The sequence below is a fragment of the Corylus avellana genome, chromosome ca11, assembly GCF_901000735.1.
Source record: "Corylus avellana chromosome ca11, CavTom2PMs-1.0".
Taxonomy (NCBI): domain Eukaryota; kingdom Viridiplantae; phylum Streptophyta; class Magnoliopsida; order Fagales; family Betulaceae; genus Corylus; species Corylus avellana.
In genome coordinates this window covers 4,236,605-4,259,919 of record NC_081551.1, presented here as the reverse complement: position 1 = coordinate 4,259,919, position 23,315 = coordinate 4,236,605, and the positions used below count along the sequence as shown (strand labels likewise).

Here is a 23,315-nt window from a genome sequence, read left to right as displayed (position 1 = left end):
ATATTTCATGTATTGGGCCTCACTTATTAAGTGGGAGTTTGAGCCCACACGTGAAGATGAGTGTTAAAGTATTGATTAAATTATTAAATTTATAACTTTCTATCAGCTTAAGCTTTTGGGATAAGTAGTGATTTAACAATATGTTTGTGGGCATTCTCATTGTTGTTTGTAATGCTTTATTTGATAGGTCTGATGAATGATGCCATCATAGATTTCCAGAGATATTTCTATAAATTGTCTATTGCATCATGAAACTCTTGATTCTATTCCTTGCTCTTGTAACCATCTGAATGGAACACTTGATGATCCAATGAAATCATGCATATATTCATCTTTGAGCCGTGTACTCATCATTGGTATTCTTCTTTGTGATACTCTTGATGCTATTAGTCAAGCATAACTTTTGTGAATAATTTTCTACTCTTAAAGACAAGGCACTCTTTTTTTTTCCTTTTTTTTTTATTACTTATTTTTCGTGGTTACCCGTATTAGATTGTTTATGTTGTGATGAAGAGAAGGTTAAGTAAATGACTGCTTGCTACCATTCGTTTAGTAACAGTCAATTAAACTATGCTTTATTTTTTAGGCACTTGAAAGCCAGGCTGGCCCTTGGGTGGAGGATCCGTTTGACTCAACACTTACTGAAGAACTATTTGAGAAATAATGCATTTTATAAGGTACTAGTTCCTAAAGCGTATAAAGTTGATTCTTTTGGCATCTCGATCTTTCAAGAACCCCTACTTGGTAGGCATTGAAGTTTTTCAATAAAAGCTATTTGCTTCTTCTTCTTCTTCTTTTGTTGAAAAAAAAAACTTTTTCATTAACTGAAACTGTTATACTTCAGAACTAAGATTTGTTTCTTCCCGGATGATATGGGAAATTTTTGTTTTGGAAGTTCTGTGCCGCATTTTAAATTTAACTAGCTTTATTTTTTTGATGCATGACTGACTTAGCAAAAGTTTGCATTTGTTTAGTCTATGAATTAACTGTCACAGTTATAATTCAATTTTTGTAATTCTGTTTTGTTTGAGAGTTCTGCTATTCATATTGGAAATTTGGTGGTTTTATTTATTTTGGATTGGTGTCTAGATCATTAGAAGCTATTTGGTTGATTTTTAAGTTCTTTAGTGAGACATCCAGGATTAAATCCAAATTCATATGAAATGCTTCTCTTCGTAGGTCTTTCACATGTCAAGCAAAAGTGTTGATGCAGATCAGAGAATAACTCATGATCTGGAAAAGCTGACTACCGATTTGTCAGGACTGGTTACTGGAATGGTAAAGCCATCTGTGGACATTATCTGGTGAGTACTGTATTCAGTTTAGTTATCATAGTGCCAAGGGGTTTGTCTCATTAGAAGCTTGATATGAGGTTCAATTACCGCTTACTCTTTTCCCTTTTCATGGATAAATTAAGTGTTTCTACAATTTTTAAGGTTCACCTGGAGAATGAAGCTGTTAACAGGTCAGAGGGGAGTTGCCATATTGTATGCTTACATGTTACTGGGTCTGGGTTTTTTAAGAACCGTTACTCCTGACTTTGGTGATTTGGCAAGTCAAGAACAACAGCTTGAAGGAATCTTTAGGTAACTTCTTTTTGGTTTCTGCTTCCTACATCATTAATGCTTGAGCAATATTGCTTTGATATCAACCTGACTTTGCACATTATGCATAAATTAGGTTCATGCATGAAAGACTGCGTACTCATGCTGAATCTGTTGCTTTCTTTGGGGGTGGTACTCGAGAAAAAGCTGTAAGTTATCTGAACTTCACGATTTGTTTTATACATGGATGCTAAGTTGTTTTTCCCGTGATTATCAATAATCATATTTCTTGATGTTCTGGTGTCTTTGAACATGGACATAGGGGTTGCAGTTAAACATGAAATTTGAGTGTCAGCCATTACCAAAATGTGGAAGACTAGAGTAACCATTCCCCTTCTAGCTAGGTGGCTTCTCTTGTATACCTGAGGACGCCTTACGCTTTTTAATAATATTTCAATTACTTAATTAAAAAAAGAGAGACTAGAGTAAACCATTGATAAAAGTTGCTTCACATGTGTTGTGAGGTTTGCATGGGAAGCAAATAGAGAAAGTGGAGGCTAACTCTCATATGTAGCTTCTAAAATTCAATACAATGACCAAAATACTCCTGTAACAAATCCCTGTCACCAACATATTCTTCTGACCCTAACAACATGATAGACATTGCTAAAAGGGGAACAAGACACAAGAATCAGGTGATTCTTATAGTAACTGGTCTACACACAATTTACTTAGATGGGCTGCCTCCATCATGACAAGTGGAAGCATTCCCATTTCCTTGTCCTCCCTCCCGGCTCTCCCTTCCCCCTTCCTTTTTTTTTTTTTTTCTCTTGTTTTGCCTCCTTTTTCTTCCTGTTGCATTTGCTTGAAAAAGAAAAAGGTAATTCTTATCATAGCGTCTACACTGATGTAGGACACTTGGATGTGCCATTTGTCTATCATGTCAATCTTTGATACACGTTTCCCTCATAAAAATAGGCTTTTGTTTGATTAATTTAATTTTATTCAAGTTTGACCTTGGCTTCTCAGGCATTTTTAAATTCAAATTCTCTTTGTAGGTTGTATTATGATAATAACATCTCTTTTTTTGTTTTACATACATTTTATGGTGCCTTCTTGCACACTAGGTTTTGCACCTGGAAACTTCTTAAAGCTTGAATGGGATAAGTACTATGGTTATCTATCATTAAAAAGACAAATGCTATGAATAATACAGTGATCTACTGTCTATCCTGAAACATCTGTTAGTTACTTCAGCTGGACTGGTATTCCCCTTTGGGTGAGAATGAGAGGCTTGAAGCTGTCACTGACACTTCAACAATCATAGTTAGCTGAACTTCCATTTGCAGATTGCTTTCAGTTTGGGTCAGAGTTATGTTTCAGATATCTGAATAACTGAAACAGCTTTATGGACCATCAATGAAACTATTTCCCTGTACTTGGTGATACCTGGGTATCTCGCAATTCTTCTATTCAGTGTTCGCGTGCACGTGTTGAAAGTTCCATTAAACAAGAGAAGAAAATAAAGGCATTGGCATGCTGTAGGTTAGGTTTTTTTCAAAATCATGTGTTGAACATTTCAGAACTCCTTAGATATGTACCTCTATCCATTCTAATGTCTACATAACTTTCATTCTTCTGCTCTTGAATATCAAGTCAAAGCTTGTCAAATCAATTCTGTTTGAGCCTATGAATACTTCTGCTACTTGGTTAATTGCCAGTTATTTCCAATATTCCACATCTTTTAGGTTCGTCCTATCTATTGCTTACTCATGCTTGGATTGCATTGGCACTCCTTATAACAGCTTGAATTTTCTTAACGTGTTTGCTACTTCTCAAGGATGTGGCAACCAATAGATACAACTGAACCACAATGCCTCGAGACCTTGTTTTTTTTGTCTTTCCTTTGTAGTAAAGAAACTTGTCATTAGCATGTCCTGTGTGCATCGTGGTTCAGTATAGCCAAATAAGTTTAATGATTATTCGTTCGCCGGAACCAGAAGTAAAAACTTTGGTAGATAGGGATTCCATAAAAACTTCTCCTGAGCAATGGGCATGATGCACTCCTGAACTATGTATTTAACATTGTTGGTATTAGCTTTTAATTTTTATATTTATATGTTCCTCAGATGATTGAGTCAAGATTCAGGGAGCTTCTCAATCACTCAATGTCACTTTTGAAAAAGAAATGGCTGTTCGGTATACTTGATGATTTTATCACGAAGCAACTCCCACATAATGTGACTTGGGGATTGAGCTTGTTATATGCAATGGAGCACAAGGGTGACCGAGCAATGGTTGCCACTCAAGGTATGATTAGCCTAATTTTGAGACTCTGTTAGCCTGTTATAATATCTCTCTCTCTCTCTCTCTCTCTCTCTCTCATATATGTATATATATATGACTACTTTTCCAGGTGAGCTGGCACATGCATTGCGGTTCTTAGCTTCTGTTGTATCTCAAAGCTTTTTAGCTTTCGGTGACATTCTTGAATTGCATAAAACATTCATTGAGCTCTCTGGTGGCATTAACCGGATTTTTGAGCTTGAAGAACTTCTACATGCTGCACAGTCAGGTATGCCTTGAGAATCTTAGTTATTAATACATAATTATTCATGGGATCTTTTAGTGTCTTGGAGACATGTTGTTTCTTGCTAGGGAATAAGGTAATACTTTGGGATCAAGTCGTGTCAGATTGTTTGTTTGACCTATACAAGCTATATTTATTTGAATTAGAAAATAAGAAGTGGAGTCTTGGATTTGCTATTTTTCGGCATCAGCATTTTCTTAAGAGAATTATTACTATCAAGCATAAGGTTAGGAGTGGTTGATCTTTTCCCCATTTTGAGCTGCGATTCAATGCACTGCTCCTGGTTGAGGATTTTCCGATTATCTTCTTGATCTACAGTAGAGATCTAGCAAATATCATTTTCTTCAACCAGCCACTGGATCTAATTTCCACTGATTTGCTTTGAGCATGGTTCAAATGGTATGCAGCCTCCCAGGCAGCATCTGTGGAACCATACCAGAGTTTGTTACAGGGGAGGTCTTGAGGAAGCTATTTAATGTGAAGCTGATATATGGTTTATTGGAGTATGAAGAGCTCTCAAGTGACTAAATTTGATGAGATAAATTTGAAATGCATCATGTAAGGCTGATAATGGGATCATTCTCATGCATTTTTTTTTTCAGGGCTCATATTAGATCTTTCATATTTGAACAAGAGAATATTGATATGCATTACATATGAATGGATTTTTATGTAATGGAACTGATTTAGGACACTGTTTTTTAAACTAGAGAGTTCATGTGGAATCGTGTGATTTATGCATCTATATATCAAGCAAGAGCTTGAGATCAGATGTCGGTGGATAATATAGTCCACCAATATACTGTATTAGTCACTTTTAAGTAAACAACAAGAGATTGTGGGAGTAAGGACTTAAGCTGAGCGATGGAAGAAAAATATTGGTGTAAAAGAAAAAAGATGTTGCCATCCCATCACAGAGCATGCCTTTTGGTTGAAGGAGCAAATTTATCACATTCTATTCCAGGTTTTTCAAGTGGTACATTGTAAAAAGTTGATGACTTAATCTATCTGGAATTATGATTCTAATGTACTTTTGGCTGGCCAAAGGAACAAAGTTAAGTGTAATTAAATCTAAATGACATTTTTTGCAACATTAAATCTAAAGCACATCAGACAGAGACAATTGGATCTTGTGGTCTCAAGATTAGAATTTGAAAGCACCATAAAGTAGCATACGGCGCTGGCCAAGATCTAGGGGTATAGACTGTAGGAGTGTTATACTTTCTTTTTCCAAAACTTGTAACTTTGAAGTAGTTATACTCAGTCTTCATTCTTTGATTGTAAGCTATACTGCTACCATGTCAAGATGCTTTTCTTCCAGTATACGATTAGTTGAACTGGCATTGTTTGGAGATCACAGCATGGCCAACCTTTTGAAAAGGCTATAATGTTATTAGATGGGGGCAAATAAATATGAGACATGGTGATATTAGTTTCTGAGCGACCCATATCAAAATTTGTAACTTAAGTGTAGTTTTAAGTAGTTTTACTCTCTCTTCATTCTTTTGATCGAAAGGTGCATCACTACCGTGTGAAGATGTTTTTCTTCCAATATACTGATTGGTTGAACTGACATTGTTTGGCCTGTATAGATTACTATGTAAATTATGGTCAATCCATGGCAATCATTCTTGCTTGGTTTTTGTTTGATCGAGTAATCAGATGTTGAATCTTCATGCTAATTGAGTTGTTGGCCTTGCAGCAGATTCTATGTCTGAAAGTAAGTCGCCATCTAAGAGGAGAGATCTTTACTCTGAAGATGCCATTTCCTTCTCTGAGGTGGATATAGTTACTCCAGCACAGAAAATGTTGGCTAGGCAGTTGACATGTGACATAGTACCAGGGGAAAGCCTGCTTGTAACTGGTTAGTGAAGTAACTTTCTTTATTTATCTTGTTATGTAGATTTTGCATCTGACAGGTATGCTTTGTTTTAAGGTCCAAATGGGAGTGGGAAAAGTTCAGTCTTCAGAGTCCTTAGAGGTCTATGGCCTGTTGTAAACGGAAGACTCACTAAACCATCCCAACATATTGATGAAGAGGCTGGATCTGGATGTGGCGTCTTCTATGTTCCTCAGCGACCTTATACATGCTTAGGAACCCTGAGGGACCAAATTATATATCCTCTCTCATGTGAGGAAGCAGCGTTGAGGGCACTTAAATTATATGGAAAAGGTGAATTTCTTGCTTAGATCAGAATGCCTATGTTATACTTTCCACTCTCCGTGCTCCTGATTTCTATCTAGACATGGTTAGCAAGTACTCTGAAAGATCACAGATATTTCAACTGATAAAATATTTATAGAATTGGTAGATTTGTTTTTTTTTTTTTTTTTTGGTTTTCTTGATTCTTTAATAGTTTATCAGAATTTGTATTTTCCCCTGGGGAATGCACATTTGGCCATCCCAGAGAGCATGCATATGTTGAAAAAACACTACCTAAAATTGCACCATGGAAAACTGTCTTAAGTTCTTGATGTTAACATCTCAGCAAGAGTTCTCAATTTGGAGACATCATCTAGACAGTATTTGAAGTTAAAATGTATGAATTGGGTCCTATTGCTTGACTTTGCAGTAGTTTCCCATCAAACATCATCAGGTTCCATCATGAGCTTTTAGTAAGAAAGTGACAGCTTTTTGGAACATTATAGTGGGTGATTGTGACAGCACTTTTAGTCTCTCATCTCTGCATCAAGAAATTCAAAGAAAATTCTATCAGTTGACCTTTTTATCTGTGCATATGTGTGAAGCAGATACTGCCTGCTTTTCTTATATTCTTCTTGCCATTGTTTAAAAAAAGGCAGTGTCATTTATGATTTCTTGCCATTATTCCGTTGTGGATTGTAATTGTGAAAATGCAGGTCAAAATGTTGCTGACACCAAAAGCATTCTGGATTCACGTTTGAAAACTATTTTGGAGAATGTTCGATTAAATTATCTTTTGGAAAGAGAAGAAGGTGGTTGGGATGCTGATCTGAAATGGGAAGACATTCTTTCTCTTGGAGAGCAGCAGAGATTAGGCATGGTGAGTCAAATATTTACAAAGTCCGTACCATGAAGAATGTAATGAAGGATTTCTGTATTGTTTGACATGATACTTTCTATTTTACAGGCGCGCTTATTCTTTCACAAGCCTAAATTTGGCATCCTTGATGAGTGTACCAAGTATGTTATGAACCCACACATCCTTTTCTTTTATTATTATTTCTTAAAAAAAAATGCTTGCCATCTATATGATATCTTGGTTTTATGCTTACCTTTTTCTGAAATTGCAGTGCAACAAGTGTTGATGTTGAAGAACACCTTTATAGGCTTGCAAAGGATTTGGGCATCACGGTTGTTACCTCCTCACAAGTAAGTATATAAAATTAGCACATCTTGTTTGATTTGGTGAATAATTTGAAATTTCCTCTTTCTGCTGGGATACTCGAGATGAACTGTGCAATGCATTTCACCATAGGATAATGCAGTGTGATTTGTTTATCTCCACCAAGTGTTTTGATATTTGTACTGGATTATAAATTATTAATCATTATGTTTATCTCTTGGTTTTGTATTTGGCAGCGTCCGGCCCTAATACCGTTCCATTCGTTTGAATTGCGGCTAATTGATGGCGAGGGCAACTGGGAACTTCGATTAATCGAGCAATAAATTCAACTCTGCTAGCATCTGCAATGACTTCCATTTACCGAGTAAGATGTTCCTAATTCTTGCACGTTGAGATGGGAGCAAGCCAAAGTTGGATTTGCTAATCAAATTGATTTTTTTTTTTTGGCACGTGCCGTGAATTATTGTTCTGTATACTTCGGGGGGGCTCAAAGCAGAAGCCAATTAGATCAATCCAAGTGCAGAAACTATTAAACAATGGATAATATGATTGTAGCATACAAGCATGTCATAGCTTCTGTAGCATAAAGATATCCTATTTGTACAGTTTTTTTTTTTTTTGTTTGTTTGTCCTTCCCTATTTTTCCTTTCCCTTTTTATTAGCTATTTGGTCAGTCATATGTTGTAAGAATTCGAAATCTATCATATTGATTAGCCCCCATTAATAAAATGGCAGAAGTAAAAGTTTTTACTTTTTTAGCATCTCATTTTGCGTGTGGTTTTCCTTTTTGTTTGTGAAACCTTGGGATATGACTTATTTTATGAAAGGGGTCTTTATAAAAAAACCCTTATAGCTTATGATGACATTAAGCCTCTTCTTCAAGCAGTTGCTTCTATGACTCATTCTTTCATTAATCTTATAATCATTTGGAGTTATATTATTGACCCATATTGCTTCTACTTGAGTTTTACTTTCGTAAAAGTCCTTTCACAATAATAAAAATTAAGGACATCGTTGTTATACACACTAGGATAGGCCAATGATTTTGTCTTTCATTGGCCTGAAAGAAGTCACAACGTAAGTTGGGGTCGTGCTGTATGATGCTACCACCACTTAGCTGTGATTGTGGTCAGAAAAATTCCTTTTTAAATGACCACAATTTAATTTAATTAACCCAGTTGATATCCCAATATATTTATTTTTCTAATTAACCTAGTTGGCATCCAATATACATGTTTTTCTTTTAAAATATAATTACTTTTGATTTCTTCAGTATGTAGGCTAATGAAGCTGGTGAAGTACTTGGCTATAGAGAGCGCTGGGCCCGTCACCCACGTTAACAAGGAAATACTCATTATTTATCCGATCTTAGCCTAAGGTGTGGCTATTTTTTTTTTTTCAAGGTAGTGTCGAAACATGAGTATAAAATTATGAGAAATGCTAAGTGTTCTTCTAGTATTCTCTTAGTATTCTTCCAACTGTGATGTGACTTTTAAAATTGCCGTTGAATTATTATTGACTTTTAATCTATTGGTGATTTTAAAAGTCACATCACAGTTGGGAGAACACTAGAAGAACACTAAGCATTTCCCTAAAATTATACTGGTAAATCCTAACCTAATTAGCTAATTTTATATTGAGTTCCTATCGAGTTTGCGGGCGGGTAAAAATTGGCAACCCTAAATGTCAAGTGTTTGATTCGAGTTATGTCGAGACATGGATATAAGATTATATAAGTTAAAAATAATTTGACTCATTTAAATAAATGAGTCAGATTCCTTAATCCCCACCTCTTAAATTCGTATTGAATACGCTTAAAAATTGTCAACTTGTTGTATCACGTTTTTTAAATCTAATGGTTTACGGATAATTTATGGAAAAAGGTCCGACAGGATCTAAATTCCAAAAGCAGTATCCCTGAGAAGTTAGCAAAGCAAGATTGGCTTGCTTGGCTTACTATGATACACATAAGACGATTAACTCCAGCTGAATGTGGATAAGCATGAAGCAGCATAAGCCATCACTTTTGTAGCAACTTGTGGATCACAATCTCTAACTTTAGTATTTTCTTAACAGAAGTGTGCAGGGGTCACAATCTCTCTCCTCTAGTGGATTATAAAAAACCCAAAAGACCAAGAACTCTGATCTCCTTTCTAGTAAACTGTAACAAAATAATGTGGAATGGATCTTCTGGGGATTTTGTTAAGCCTCTTGGGTTGTAAACTCATTTTTATAGGGAAAATGTAAAATTAGTCTTTGTAGTTTGCCTGATTTATAATTAGTTCCATGTAGTATTAAAATAAACTCAAAAGTCTCTGAGGTATGTCAAAAAAATAATTTAGTCTCTATAGTCAAATTCCGTCCACTAATTTAACAGATTCTGTTAGTGTGAAACTGACTTAAAGATGACAAGTATCACAATTTTATTAGTTCTAACGTTTCACGTTATAAGAATCTGTTAAGTCAATGGACGGAATTTGACTGTATGGGCGAAATTATTTTTTTGACATACCTCAAAGACTTTTGAGTTTATTTTGATACCACATGGAGTTAATTGCAAATCAGGTAAACCAAAAAGACTCATTTTGCTTTTTTCCCAAAAATATACGATGGTTTAACATCGATAAAAAAATTAAATTAAGTTAAATATAATTAGCGGCAAACTGGCATGCCCATAATCCTTTAAAAACTGTTAAACAGTGGGATGAGACTACGATTGAAAATGGAACAAATAGGCCAACTTACCAATACCCTACACTCTAGCATTTACTGAGAACTATATATACAGGAATTCTCATTAGAACTTTTAAACCATTATCCCAAAAATTGATAATAATAAATAATTAAAGCTTCTATGCAACTTTGGGGACTCTACTTTAACTGCAACATGGATTAATAGATTAAAACTTTTCCACCATTTTCACAAAATTGGGATGATAATAATAATAAATTTATTTCAGCAAACCTTAGGAATAGTATAAGGAATTACTGGTTTAAGTCTCTTCCCTTCCTCTTTTTAGAACCAATTAATCATTAAAAGAGAGAGAGAGAGAGAGAGAGAGAGGATTAATGGTTCATTTAAATAGAAGTAATTGGCCCAGGAAAAAAAAAAAAAAATTGGTGATGCAGCAGTTGCAACATAATTTTACGTGTCTAAAACTTCCAATTAAAGCGGGAAGCTTCCTCAATCCTACCACTATAACTATAAGAATATCTGTACCAAAAAATGCAGGCACACCTGTCAGTCAAACTAAATTGGTGATCAATTGGCATGCAAGGATTCTTCATTCTTCGTTCTTCATATATATATATATACGTACGTGTATGAACCTGTTTTGACCGTCAAAAGCAGAATTGCCTAATTTCCACTTGTACAGTTCCGATCAGTCAAAGAAGTGAACCACCGGACGGTGAACTTCCACGGGCCGGTGCCGAAACCCTATTTCTTTTTAGTGGGATGGGGCAGGATGTCAACACTTTTGCAACTTGCAAAGTATCTTAAAGGCTTATTTTAAATTTTTAATTCAACATGATCATCTGCACAATCTTATACGATCCATTTTTATGTTAGTTTAAATGTACAGAGATCTTCATTAGCACTAAAAAGAATCTAGCTTTCCAGCTGGTTGATTCATAAAATATATACAATCTTTATCTTCCTACAATGTATGCAAACTCTATATATATATCCTCACATGCCAACCACTCTAACACACAAAACAAACCCTCAGCCTTTTCACTCTTTTTCACTCTCAATGGGCGCTCCTCACCAGCTTTCTTCTCTTACTTGTAATTTGACAATCATGCAAGCAAAAAACGTGGATTTTAACTCCAGTGGCACACTCTTTGTCAGATACTATCTTTCTGCAGGAAACAACAAAAGAATTCGGCTTAACACCCGAGAAATCTCTTCCAAATCCGATCTCTGTTGGAACGAGTCCTTCTCGTTGGATTGCTTTGGTTCCCAAGACTCCATGGATAGCCTAAAGCAAGAAAACGTGGTTTTCGAGCTCCGGCGGAGGAACAAAGTGCCTGTTCTTGGGAGGATTGGTGGGTCACAACTCTTGGGGAGGGTAGAGATTCCGTGGAAAGAAGTCTGTGAGTCACCGGACATGGAAATGGTGAAGTGGGTCCCGATGGGACACGTGGGTGTCAGCAAGCCGCCTAAGCTGCAAGTGGGGATGAAAGTTCAAGTTCCTGCAATGGAGGAGATGGGGAGAAGGAGAAATGGGAATGTCAAGAAGTGGGATGATGAGTGCTGTGGGTGTAAAGATTTTCATGGGTATAGTTGTGAAGATTATGACATTTTTGCACTTGCGGCTGCTTTTTAGGCCTTTTAGGCACACTTAATTGTTTTTGTAAATTCGGGAAGTCGGAATTTTGTTTTTTTATACATGTACACGTGAAAAGAAAAAAACAGAAGAGTTGAAGTTTCACTGTTCTTGTCATATATAGGGGTAATTTGTTAATGATTTTCTTTTAATCAATCATTATGATTGCATAGATAAAAATGCAATGTTAAACTAAATGGTAGAAAAAAAGTGCTTGATGCCACATTTTTAGATAATTGCGATTTCAAAAACATAAAAAATATATGTTTCTCAATTGTAGATAGGGGTGGGCAGATTAATTGTTTACTGCCTACCAACTGCAACCAAACCGACATTAACCGTCTACTGTCAAAAGTCGGTCAGTAATCAGTTAAAGATTTTTATACAAACGTCGGTTCGGTTCGGTTAGTCAGTGAGATTTTTTTTGAAAAGCACAATTTTAAACGCTAAACTGCAATTTTAAATATCAAAGTGTGAGTTTCCCAAACGCTTAATCATGCACTTTTTAAACATACATGTTAAAATAACAAATCCAATCGAACCTTAAATACTTGGCTGTTTGGTTGTCAAGTGAGAATGCTTTCCGACTCCTTTGATGATCGCTTCTGCCTTCCGCCTTCCTCCTCCTTTCTTTTCCTCTCTCTCCTCTTGGCCTTCTTTTCCTCCCAATATTAGTATTGAAATATAAGAGAACACGATTTTACTAAAAAAAAAAAAAAACTAATTGCAAGGGAAAATTTAGACATCCCATCAATAAAAAAAAAAAAAAGAGAGAAAGAAAAAAAAAAAAATTGCTCTCTTTCGTTTTATAGGATGGCACAATTTAAGCAGATAAGCTTCCTATGAGTGGCGATAAAATTATTCCTTTCCTCCCTCTGAGTTGGGGTGGTGGATATAGCATTACAATTGGTACACAACACTGTTGCAACTTGCAACTTAGGGTCGTTTTAAATTAATATGGCCCTTCAAGGATCTAGGGGACTTATTTTTATTTGATGTAATCTTCCACACAATTTAATATGATTTGGACTTATGTTTATTTGATGTAATCTTCCATACAATCTAATATGATTCATTTCATCCCATAATTAGCTTAAATATATTTTATGGTGCGAAGATTTAGCTCTCTGCTTTACTTCCTCCAAATTCTATGCACCAGAGGAGTTCCTCAGTTTTAGAACATGAATACAGGGGTGAATAAAACATAAGATTCCATTTTTTATAGCTTGGACAAAACAGTGCGTTTTGGATTGGATTGACAGATGTTAGAAAATTGGAAGAAAATATAACGGAAGGGTTTCGATGAACTTAATGAGTTAAAACATTGAGAGTATTTTTAGTTTTCACGCGCTAATTCATGGATTTATTATAAAATTTTCCTTATAAAACAAACTATATTAGTTTGGTGAACAACATTTACACGACCCAAGACCTTTATCGATACGAAATTAAATTTTCAAAATTTTTTTTTTAAATATATCAAAGGCAGAGTCAACTGGTCTAACATTTAGAAAACTCAATTGCGCGCGCAGAGAGAGAGAGAGATAATGGAGAAAAGCACACCAGTGAGGAAGCCTCACACATCCACAACGGATTTGCTCACTTGGTCGGAGGTCCCTCTGTCAGACATTCCGGCCACCGTATCCGGCCCTTGTTCTCACTAGGCACTGCCTCTTGATTTCTCTGGTGATAAATGTACAACTCTGCATACAAACACTTGCGTGTGTGCATTCTCAGCCATCCGATAAAATGAGCAAAGTCCTTAACAGAAGTCAATGCACCAATGAAAAAGCTCAGAGCCTAGAGAAAAAGTAAGATTGCATTTTTGTTTTTTTGTTTTTAAAGATTGCATTTTATTCTAAGCTTAAGGATTTCTATTTTTTAGCTTTTTTGTTTTTAAAGATTGCATTTTATTCTAAGCTTAAGGATTTCTATTTTTTAGCTTATAAGAAAAAATAAATTTACTCATTTAATCAATATTTTAATAAGTGACAATGTTAAAACTTTTCCACCTTTTTTACAAAATTCGGATAATAATAATAAAATTTATCTAAGCAAACCTTAGGAATAGTATAAGGAATCTCTAGGTTAACTATCTTCCTTTCTTCTTCTTCTTCTTCATTTTTTTTTTTTTTAAGAAGATTAGAGAGGATTAATGGTTCATTTAAATAGAAGTACTTGGCCCATCTCAAATGTAACACCTAAATCATATATTGAAAAGATAATGAGTAATCTATATAAAGTGTGTGGTTTATAAAGATAATCACGAGTGTTAAGTCTCACATTGTCAATTGTTAGTAGGTGAAATTTGGTTTTATAATGAATTATAGGGAAACTCCAATTGATTAGTCATTTTGAGATAATAGCATAAATGTAACTAGCACTTTTTCCTAGGTTGTTACACCAAAAATTTGGCCTAGTGGTGCAAGCCGCGGTCTTCGGTGGTAAAGGTTCATCAAGGGTGGGATTTGAATCCTCATGTATAAATGCTACCAATTTTTGGGATCACTCACCCCAATTTTGTCTGAACTGTACAAAAGGTGTGCTTTGCATGAACTCAAAGTTTGACCTTTAGAATGGTTACACAAAATAGTATCCCTCAAGGGGATTCCTTTTTCCTTAAAAATAAAAAATAATAATAAATGATAATTCCATGATTGGCTTCTAGCCAAATTAGGATCTCTTCATTTCATTTGAACTGGAGAATATCTAGTTAGTTATAGTGGAAGGGTATTTTTGTCCCCTCAAAATGTGAAAAGACAAAAATACTCATCCACTATAACTAACTAAATATTATCCAGTTCCGAGCCAAAGGAATTAGTGGAAATTTTTTTTTTTTTTTTTTGAAGGGGAAAACATTCTGATCTCATTAATAGAAAAAGAATCACAAGCAGAAATGCTCTCACATCACAGAGCAAAAGCTTTAAGAAAATCATAGCCGAAACTACGAGATTACAAGTCATAGATACATACATAACAATCTAACATTTAAGACCTATCTATGAATCTTCGGCTAACTCATGACTAATCTTCAGTTGTAATAACATATCTGTTCCAGACAGACTCAACTCAATGCATAGGTAGCATATATTTCTTGGCCTAGGGAGCAGATACCCTATGCCGAAACTCATCCTCCTCGACTCGCAAGTCAGGAAATTATTCAGATCCTCAACCCAAAAGGACAGGACCATAACATAAGCGAAAACGAAAAATAGAGAGAAAATAAAGAAAAATCACAAAAGCCCACAAACACCACCGGAGGCCGCCTGAAGATTCTGGCCAGAGTGCGAAAAAACCACGCTCAGACGTGTGTGAGTCACGATTCGTCGCGGGGGCCAGAATCAAAAGCGGCAGGTGTCGTTGGAAAGCAGGCAAGGCCGGTGCGCGTGGAGGATGGGCTCGTGTCAAGGTGAGTCTGATGAAGGGATGTAGATCGAGCTTTAAACAATCCGATCCAAGAGACCCATCAACCCCGAAAAAGGACACGGCAGAAATGGAGGATTGCACACCCGGCGTGGTGGAGCTAGCTAGAGCCTGTAACAAAAGAGAAATAAGCCAAAAAAAAAAAGGAGTCAGGGAAGGGAGGGTCCCCCACCCCTCTTTGCGGGGCTCTGCTAAAGCCTGCCGTGTTTGTAGGATGAGATGGATGGAAAAAATATTGAGATGAATAATTTCTTTTTATTAAAAGACCAGCGTATATTCTTAATATTAAGGAATTAGAATAATGTCGAAAAAGTTAGTGAGAATGGTTTTGAACCGTTGTTAAATGTTATGAATAGAGTATGAAAAATACACATGTATTCTATATATTGATTAAATTCATAAATAGAATTTTTTTTTTTTTTTTTTAGAAGAAATTCATAAACAGAATTAAACCTTATTAATACATGAATATGAAATGATTGGATAGAAAATATTATTATAAATAATAAGTACATTTATGAAGTGGGAAATTTAAACTTCAAGTTTACATTGATAAAATTCAAACCAAATAATTTAGAGAAATGATAGAATTCATTCTTATTTCAACCATCTTTTAACCATTTTCATAATGAATTAAATGAATTCATCATTAAATTTGTGTGGGGTTCATATGTCTCCACAAATTTAATAATTGATCTATTGAATTTGTTAAAAAAGATGGTTGTGTAACTGTAACATGTCTCCGATATACTAACAGTTATTTTTCATCGAAGCATGTTACACATCATTCTTTCAACTATCTCTTTTTACGAATTTAATGAATTTACCATTAGATTTGTGAATTTATGTAGGTCTCATACAAATTCAATAGTAGATTCATCTATTCACTAGACCAAAACAAACAAAAAATAAGATGGAAAATAATTTTTTATCATTTCTCTTCTCGAAATCTCTTAATTTTAAATCCTCGAATTCAAATTATAAGACCCAAGAGAAAAGTAAAAAATCAATAAAATTCTAGGTGTCTAAAACTTCTCTACTTAAAGCGGTAAGCTTCTTGATCAATCCTACCGGCACTGTTGCTTGCAATAAGAATATCTTACCAAAAACATGCAGTCATACCTGTCAGTCAAACCAAATTGGTGACCAATTGGCATGCAAGGATTCTTCATTCTACATATTATATATCTATATGTGTGTACACGTACGTGTATGAACCTGTTTTGACTGTCAAAAGAAGAATTGCCTAATTTCCACTTGTAAAGTTCCGATCAGTCAAAGAAGTGAAGTTCAACGATGAACTTCCACGTCGACCTCCAAAACCCTTTTTCTTTTCTTTTTAGTGGGGTGGGGGTTATTTTTGCAACTTGCAAAGTAATCTTAAAGGCTTATTTTAATTCAACATGATCATCTACACAATCTCATACGATCCATTTTTATGTTAGTTTAAATATTGTACAGCGATCTTTATTAGCACTAAAAAGAATCTAGCTTTTCAGCTGGTTGATTCATAAAATATATACAATTAATCTTTATCTTCCTACAATGTATGCAAACTCGATCTATATATATCCTCACATGCCAACCCATCTAACCCACAAAACAAACCCTCAGCTTTTTCTCTCTTTTTCACTCTCAATGGGCGCTCCTCACCAGCTTTCTTCTCTTACTTGTAATCTGACAATCATGCAAGCCAAAAACGTGGATTTTAACTCCACTGGCACGCTCTTTGTCAGATACTATCTTTCTGCGGGAAACAACAAAAGAATTCGGCTTAACACCGGAGAAATCTCTTCCAAATCCGATCTCTGTTGGAACGAGTCCTTCTCGCTGGATTGCTTTGGTTCCCAAGACTCCATGGATAGCCTAAAGCAAGAAAACGTGGTTTTTGAGCTCCGGCGGAGGAACAAAGTGCCTGTTCTTGGGAGGATTGGTGGGTCACAGCTCTTGGGGAGGGTAGAGATTCCGTGGAAAGAAGTCTGTGAGTCACCGAACATGGAAATGGTGAAGTGGGTCCCGATGGGACACGTGGGTGTCAGCAAGCCGCCTAAGCTGCAAGTGGGGATCAAAGTTCAAGTTCCTGCAATGGAGGAGATGGGGAGAAGGAGAAATGGGAATGTCAAGAAGTGGGATGATGGGTGCTGTGGGTGTAAAGATTTTCATGGGTATAGTTGTGAAGATTATGACATTTTTGCAATTGCGGCTGCTTTTTAGGCCTTTTAGGCACACATATTTGTTTCTGTAAATTCGGGAAGTCGGAATTTTTTTTTTTTTTTTTATATATGTACATATGAAAACAAGAACAAGAAAAAAGAGAGTTGAAGTTTCACTGTTCTTTTCATATATAGAGGTAATTTTCTAATGATTTTCTTTTAATGAATCATTATGATTGCATAGACAAAAATGCAATTTTAAACTAAATCATAGGAAAAAGTGTTTTATGCCGCGTTTTTAGATAATTGCAATTTAAAAACATAAAAAATATACGTTTCTAAATCATAGATAATGAGATTTTTTAAAAAAAAAACGCACAATTTTAAACGCTAAATTACGATTTTAAATATCAAAAGTGCGAGTTTGCCAAACCCATAATCATGCGCTTTTTAAACACACATTTTAAAATTGCAAATCCAATCGAACTTTAAATACTTGGCTGTTCGGTTGTAAAGTGAGCATGTTTTCCCAACTCCTTTGATGATCGCTTCCTCCTTCCTCCTCCTTTCCCTCCCTCTCCTTTCGGCCTTCTTTTCCTCCCAATATTAGTATTGAAATATAAGAGAACAAATTTTTTTTTTTTTTTTAATTTTATTTTATCTGGGTGATCCTGGTTTCACCTATAGGCCATGCAGTACTCGGGCTCCACCCCACTTTGCGTGTCGGCTGCGAACCAAGCATAGAGGTATAGCCATGATCCACCAAACTAATTCATGGTCCGATACTCCGCACCACTTAGAGCATTGGACATTGAGTCGCGAGCTTGCAAGGAAAAATGTAGACATCACATCAATAGAAAAAAATCCAAGAAAGAAAAGAAAAAAAAAAAAAAAATTGCTCGCTTTCGTTTTATAGGATGGCACAATTTAAGCAAATAAGCTTCCTACTTCCTATGAGTGCGATAAAATTATTCCTTTCCTCCCTCTGAGTTGGCGTGGTGGATATAGCATTACAATTAGTGCACAACACTGTTGCAACTTGCAACATAGGGTCGTTTTAAATTAATATGACCCTTCAAAGATCTAGGGGACTTATTATTATTTGATGTAATCTTCCACACAATCTAATATGATTCATTTCATCCCATAAATAGCTTAAACATATTTTATGGTGCGAAGATTTAGCTCTTTGCTTTACTTCCTCCAAATTTTATGCATAAGAGGAGTTCCTCACTTTTAAAACATGAATACAGGGGTCAATAAAGCATAAGATTCCATTTTTTACAGCTTGGGCAAAAAGGTCCCTTTTTTTTTTTTTTTTTTTTAACATGTATGCACAAGAGGGGGAGGGAGATTCGAACTAGTGACATCCGCTTTATTAGGCATGATCCCAGCCGATTAAGCTACCTCTTGGGAAAAGAAAAAAAAAGTGTGTTTTGGGTTGGATTGACAGATGTTATCAAATTGGAATAAAATATAACGGAAGGGTTTCGATGAACTTAATGAGTTAATAAATAAATAAATATTGAGAGTATTTTTAGTTTTCATGCATTGATTTAGGGATTTATTATAAAATTTTCCTAAAAAAACAAACTATATTAGTTACGTGAACAACATTTATACTACCCAAGACCTTTATCTCAAACACAGAGTCGACTGGTCTGACATTTAGAAAACTCACTCGCGTAGTCACTCAGAGAGAGAGAGAGAGAGAAAGAGATAATGGAGAGAAGCACACCAGTGATCGAGGAAGCCTCACATGTCCACGTACAACGGATTAATTTGCTCACCTGGTCGGAGGTCCCTCCGTCAGACATTCCGGCCACCATATCCAGCCTTTATTCTCACCAAGCATTGCCTCTTGATTTCTCTGGTGAAAACTGTATAGTTCTTCATACGAACACTTGTGTGTGTGCATTCTCAACCGTCCGATAAAATGAGCATAGTCCTCAACAGAAGTCAGCTCACCAACGAAGAAGCTCAGAGCCTAGAGAAAAAGTAAGATTGCATTTTTGTTTTTTTGTTTTTAAAGATTGCATTTTATTTTGAGCTTAAAGATTTCTATTTTTGAGCTTATAAGAAAAAATAAATTTAATCATTTAACCAATATTTTAACAAGTGACAATGTTAGAACTTTTCCACCTTTTTTACAAAATTCGGATAATAATAATAGTAAAATTTATCCAAGCAAACCTTAGGAATAGTATAAGGAATCGCTAGGTTAACTATCTTCCTTTCTTCTTTATTTATTTATTTATTTTTTTGAAAAAAGAAAAAGAAAAAGAAAAGAAGATTAGAGAGGATTAATTAATGGTTCATTTAAATAGAAGTACTTGGCCATCTCAAATGTAACACCTTAGATCATATATTGAAAAGATAATGAGTAATCTATATAGAGTGTGTGGTTTATAAAGATAATTACGAGTGTTAAGTCTCACATTGTCAATTGTTAGTAGGTGAAATTGGATTTTATAATGAATTATAAGAAAACTCTAATTAATTAGTCATTTTGAAATGATAGCATAGATGTAGCTAGCTAACACTTTTTCTTAAAACATTATACCAAAAATTTGACCTAGTGGTGCAAGCCTCGGTCATCGGTGGGGTTAAGGTTCATCAAGGCCGGGTGGGATTTGAATCCTCATATATAAATGCTACCAATTTTTGGGATCACTCACCCCAAGTTTGTCTGATCTGTACAGAAGGTGTGCTTTGCACGGACTCAAAGTTTGACCTTTAGTATGGTTACACAAAATAGAATCCCTCAAGGGGATTCCTTTTTTCTTAAAAATAAAAAATAAAAAATAATAATAAATGAGAATTCCGTGACTGGCTTGGAGTAGGAGGAATTAGTGGGAATGGTTTTGAACCGTTGTTAAACGTTATGAATAAAGTACGAAAAATACACATGTATTCTATATATTGATTAAAGTCATAAACAGAATTAAACCTTATTAATATATGAATATGTAATAATTAGATAGAAAATATTATTATATTTTTGAAGTGAGAAATTTAAACTTCAAGTTTACGTTGTTAAAATTCAAACCAAACAATTTATACTAACAATTATATATTTTTCAAAGAAGCATGTACATAGGTACATTACTTTTATTAGATTTGTAAACTCACATAAACTCACGCTCATTCATTATACTAAAATGAATAAAAAATGAGATGAAATATAATTTTTATCATTTCTCTTCTCCTCGAAATCCCTTAATTTTAAATCTTTGAATTCAAATAACACCCAAGAGAAAGTAAAAAATCAATAAAAATCTTGGTGCCTAAAACTCTCTAATTAGTAATGAATGCGGGGAGCTTCCTCAATCCTACCGGTACTGTTGCTTGCTACAAGAATATCTTACCAAAAACATGCAGTCATACCTGTCAGTCAAACCAAATTGGTGACCAATTGGCATGCAAGGATTCTTCATTCGATCTACATATTATAGGAAAATGATAAAGGCAATCTATATGTGTGTACACGTGGATGAACCTGTTTTGACTGTCAAGAGCAGAACTTGCCTAATTTCCACTTGTAAAGTTCCGATCAGTCAAAGAAATGAACTTCAACGATGAACTTCCACGTCGACCTCCAAAACCCTTTTTCTTTTCTTTACTTTTTAGTGGGGTGGGGTTATTTTTGGCAACTTGCAAAGTAATCTTAAAGGTTTATTTTAATTCAACATGATCATCTGCACAATCTCATACGATCCATTTTTATGTTAGTTTAAATGTACAGAGATCTTTATTAGCACTAAAAAGAATCTAGCTTTCCAGCTGGTTTATTCATAAAATATATACAATCTTTATCTTCCTACAATGTATGCAAACTCTATATATATATCCTCGCATGCCAACCACTCTAACACACAAAACAAACCCTCAGCCTTTTCACTCTTTTTCACTCCAATGGGCGCTCCTCACCAGCTTTCTTCTCTTACTTGCAATCTGACAATCATGCAAGCAAAAAACGTGGATTTTAACTCCACTGGCACGCTCTTTGTCAGATACTATCTTTCTGCGGGAAACAACAAAAGAATTCGGCTTAACACCCGAGAAATCTCCTCCAAATCCGACCTCTGTTGGAACGAGTCCTTCTCGTTGGATTGCTTTGTTTCCCAAGACTCCATGGACAGCCTAAAGCAAGAAAACGTGGTTTTCGAGCTCCGGCGGCGGAGCAAAGTGCCTGTTCTTGGGAGGATTGGGGGGTCACAGCTCTTGGGGAGGGCAGAGATTCCGTGGAAAGAAGTCTGTGAGTCACCGAACATGGAAATGGTGAAGTGGGTCCCGATGGGACACGTGGGTGTCAGCAAGCCGCCTAAGCTGCAAGTGGGGATGAAAGTTCAAGTTCCTGCAATGGAGGAGAAGGGGAGAAGGAGAAATGGGAATGTCAAGAAGTGGGATGATCATGATGAGTACTGTGGGTGTAAAGATTTTCTTGGGTACAGTTGTGAAGATTATGACATTTTTGCCCTTGCGGCTGCTTTGGAGGCTTTTTAAGGCACAATTATTTGTTTTTATGAAATTCGGTAGAATTTTTTGTTTTTATAGATGTACATGTGAAGAGGAAGAGAATCCAAATTCGAAAAGAAAAAAAGAGTTGAAGTTGAACTGTTCTTTTCATATACAGGAGTAATTTTCTAACGCATTTTTTTTTTAATCAATCATCGTGATTTCGAAGATAAAAAATATCGTTTGAGATTATGTTTTAATAAAATTGCGATTCGAAAACATAAAAAATTTGCGTTTTCAAATCGTAAGGCAATATGTATTTTTTTTTCAAAACTCACAATTTAGTTTGATTAAAATAAGATTTTAAAGGCTAAATTACGATTTTGTCAAACCCTTAAACCGCAAACCTAAACGGACCCTAAGGCCTCATTTAGTTGACAGAATGTCTAGTCCATTGAAAAATGATTAGTTACTACTGGAAATAGAAGAGTGTGTAGTAAATTAGTTATTCATATTCCTTTGTTTGGTTGTAACGCTGGAATAGACTAGCTAACCCAATAATCCTATCCCTTCGTTTGGTTCAATGCGTGAATTGAATCATATTGTGATCAAATTTCCTAAAATACCGTTATAATACAAATACAATTTATATTATTAAAGACTTTCATTCTTTTTTCTTTTTTTTTGAAACATAAACAACTTTACTATAATTTTTTATTATTATTATTTTTTTTTAATTATGTGAGGTATGTGGACTTGTTTTTTTTTTTTTTTTGCAATTATGCTACAAAATTATTTATATAAAAAAATATAGTTGGAGTAAACAAAATCAAACTCAATCTTGAAATCAAAAAATATAGTTGGAGAATGTATAGAGAATCAAAAGAAATCAAAAAATAGATTATATATTTGTATTTTATAAAAACCTTACCGATTCTATTTATCCGAAAAAAAAAAAAAAAAAAAAAAAAAAAAAATGAGAAATGGTATAGAGAAGAGAGATGGAGAAATAGAAATAAAATAAAATAAAAAAACAAATAGACTGAGAGAATAAAATCAAAGAGAAACGATACAGTGAATCAAAAGAAATAAAAAAACAGAATTAAAAAAATAAAAAATAAATAAAATTGAGAAAGGTACAGAGAAGAGAGAGTATAGAGAAGGGAGACAACACAGAGAAAAAAAAATTTTCGTTTGCACTTCCAGAAAAACTGTACCAGAAGAATTAGAGAGAAAAGAGAAAGAGAGATAACAAAATATAGAGACGAATAAAAGAGAAACAGAGAGATAGAGAAAGAGAGAGAGAGAACGAAATATAGAAGAATCAAAGAGAGAAAACGAAATTTAATCCCACAAGTGGGGTTTTTTGTAGCAATTTACAGGATTTTTTTAATCACATGGGAAAGGATTAGCTAAGCCACTTTCGTGACCCGGAAAGCCATTTTTGAGTGGCTTAGCTAATCTTGTGTGTATGAGATTAGTAGTCCCAT

General features: G+C 34.9%; 4 protein-coding genes across 5 annotated transcripts in view; all 4 read left to right on the top strand.

The window, feature by feature from the left end:
* The window catches only part of LOC132166634 (ABC transporter D family member 1), a 34,900-nt gene extending 26,682 nt beyond the window's left edge, over positions 1 to 8,218 (top strand). The window contains exons 15-26 of one of the 2 annotated variants that reach the window (XM_059577481.1): positions 587 to 677; positions 1,180 to 1,304; positions 1,437 to 1,586; positions 1,681 to 1,753; positions 3,674 to 3,854; positions 3,961 to 4,119; positions 5,837 to 5,998; positions 6,071 to 6,307; positions 6,994 to 7,157; positions 7,245 to 7,297; positions 7,408 to 7,486; positions 7,697 to 8,218. In XM_059577481.1, the coding sequence (XP_059433464.1) occupies positions 587 to 677; positions 1,180 to 1,304; positions 1,437 to 1,586; positions 1,681 to 1,753; positions 3,674 to 3,854; positions 3,961 to 4,119; positions 5,837 to 5,998; positions 6,071 to 6,307; positions 6,994 to 7,157; positions 7,245 to 7,297; positions 7,408 to 7,486; positions 7,697 to 7,783 (1,561 nt within the window). In that variant the 3' untranslated portion in view covers positions 7,784 to 8,218. The remainder of the gene's footprint in view (positions 1 to 586; positions 678 to 1,179; positions 1,305 to 1,436; positions 1,587 to 1,680; positions 1,754 to 3,673; positions 3,855 to 3,960; positions 4,120 to 5,836; positions 5,999 to 6,070; positions 6,308 to 6,993; positions 7,158 to 7,244; positions 7,298 to 7,407; positions 7,487 to 7,696) is intronic. The other variant, XM_059577482.1, reaches the window with a different exon arrangement.
* A 2,944-nt stretch (positions 8,219 to 11,162) lies between these two features.
* LOC132166635 (uncharacterized) lies at positions 11,163 to 11,823 on the top strand. Its single transcript, XM_059577483.1, has one exon. The coding sequence runs from the start codon at positions 11,216 to 11,218 to the stop codon at positions 11,789 to 11,791; it is 576 nt and encodes a 191-aa protein (XP_059433466.1). The 5' UTR covers positions 11,163 to 11,215; the 3' UTR covers positions 11,792 to 11,823.
* Positions 11,824 to 16,852: 5,029 nt separating this feature from the next.
* Positions 16,853 to 17,428, top strand: LOC132165904 (uncharacterized). The gene has a single exon (XM_059576603.1). It carries the CDS (start codon positions 16,853 to 16,855, stop codon positions 17,426 to 17,428), a length of 576 nt encoding a protein of 191 aa, XP_059432586.1.
* A 3,854-nt stretch (positions 17,429 to 21,282) lies between these two features.
* LOC132165903 (uncharacterized) lies at positions 21,283 to 21,873 on the top strand. The gene has a single exon (XM_059576602.1). The coding sequence runs from the start codon at positions 21,283 to 21,285 to the stop codon at positions 21,871 to 21,873; it is 591 nt and encodes a 196-aa protein (XP_059432585.1).
* Positions 21,874 to 23,315: the final 1,442 nt, after the last annotated feature.

What these genes read in the sequence shown, in the direction of transcription:
- LOC132165903 (XM_059576602.1), top strand. Translation starts at nt 21,283, where the DNA reads ATGGGCGCTCCTCACCAGCTTTCTTCTCTTACTTGCAATCTGACAATC.
- LOC132166635 (XM_059577483.1), top strand. Translation starts at nt 11,216, where the DNA reads ATGGGCGCTCCTCACCAGCTTTCTTCTCTTACTTGTAATTTGACAATC.
- LOC132165904 (XM_059576603.1), top strand. Translation starts at nt 16,853, where the DNA reads ATGGGCGCTCCTCACCAGCTTTCTTCTCTTACTTGTAATCTGACAATC.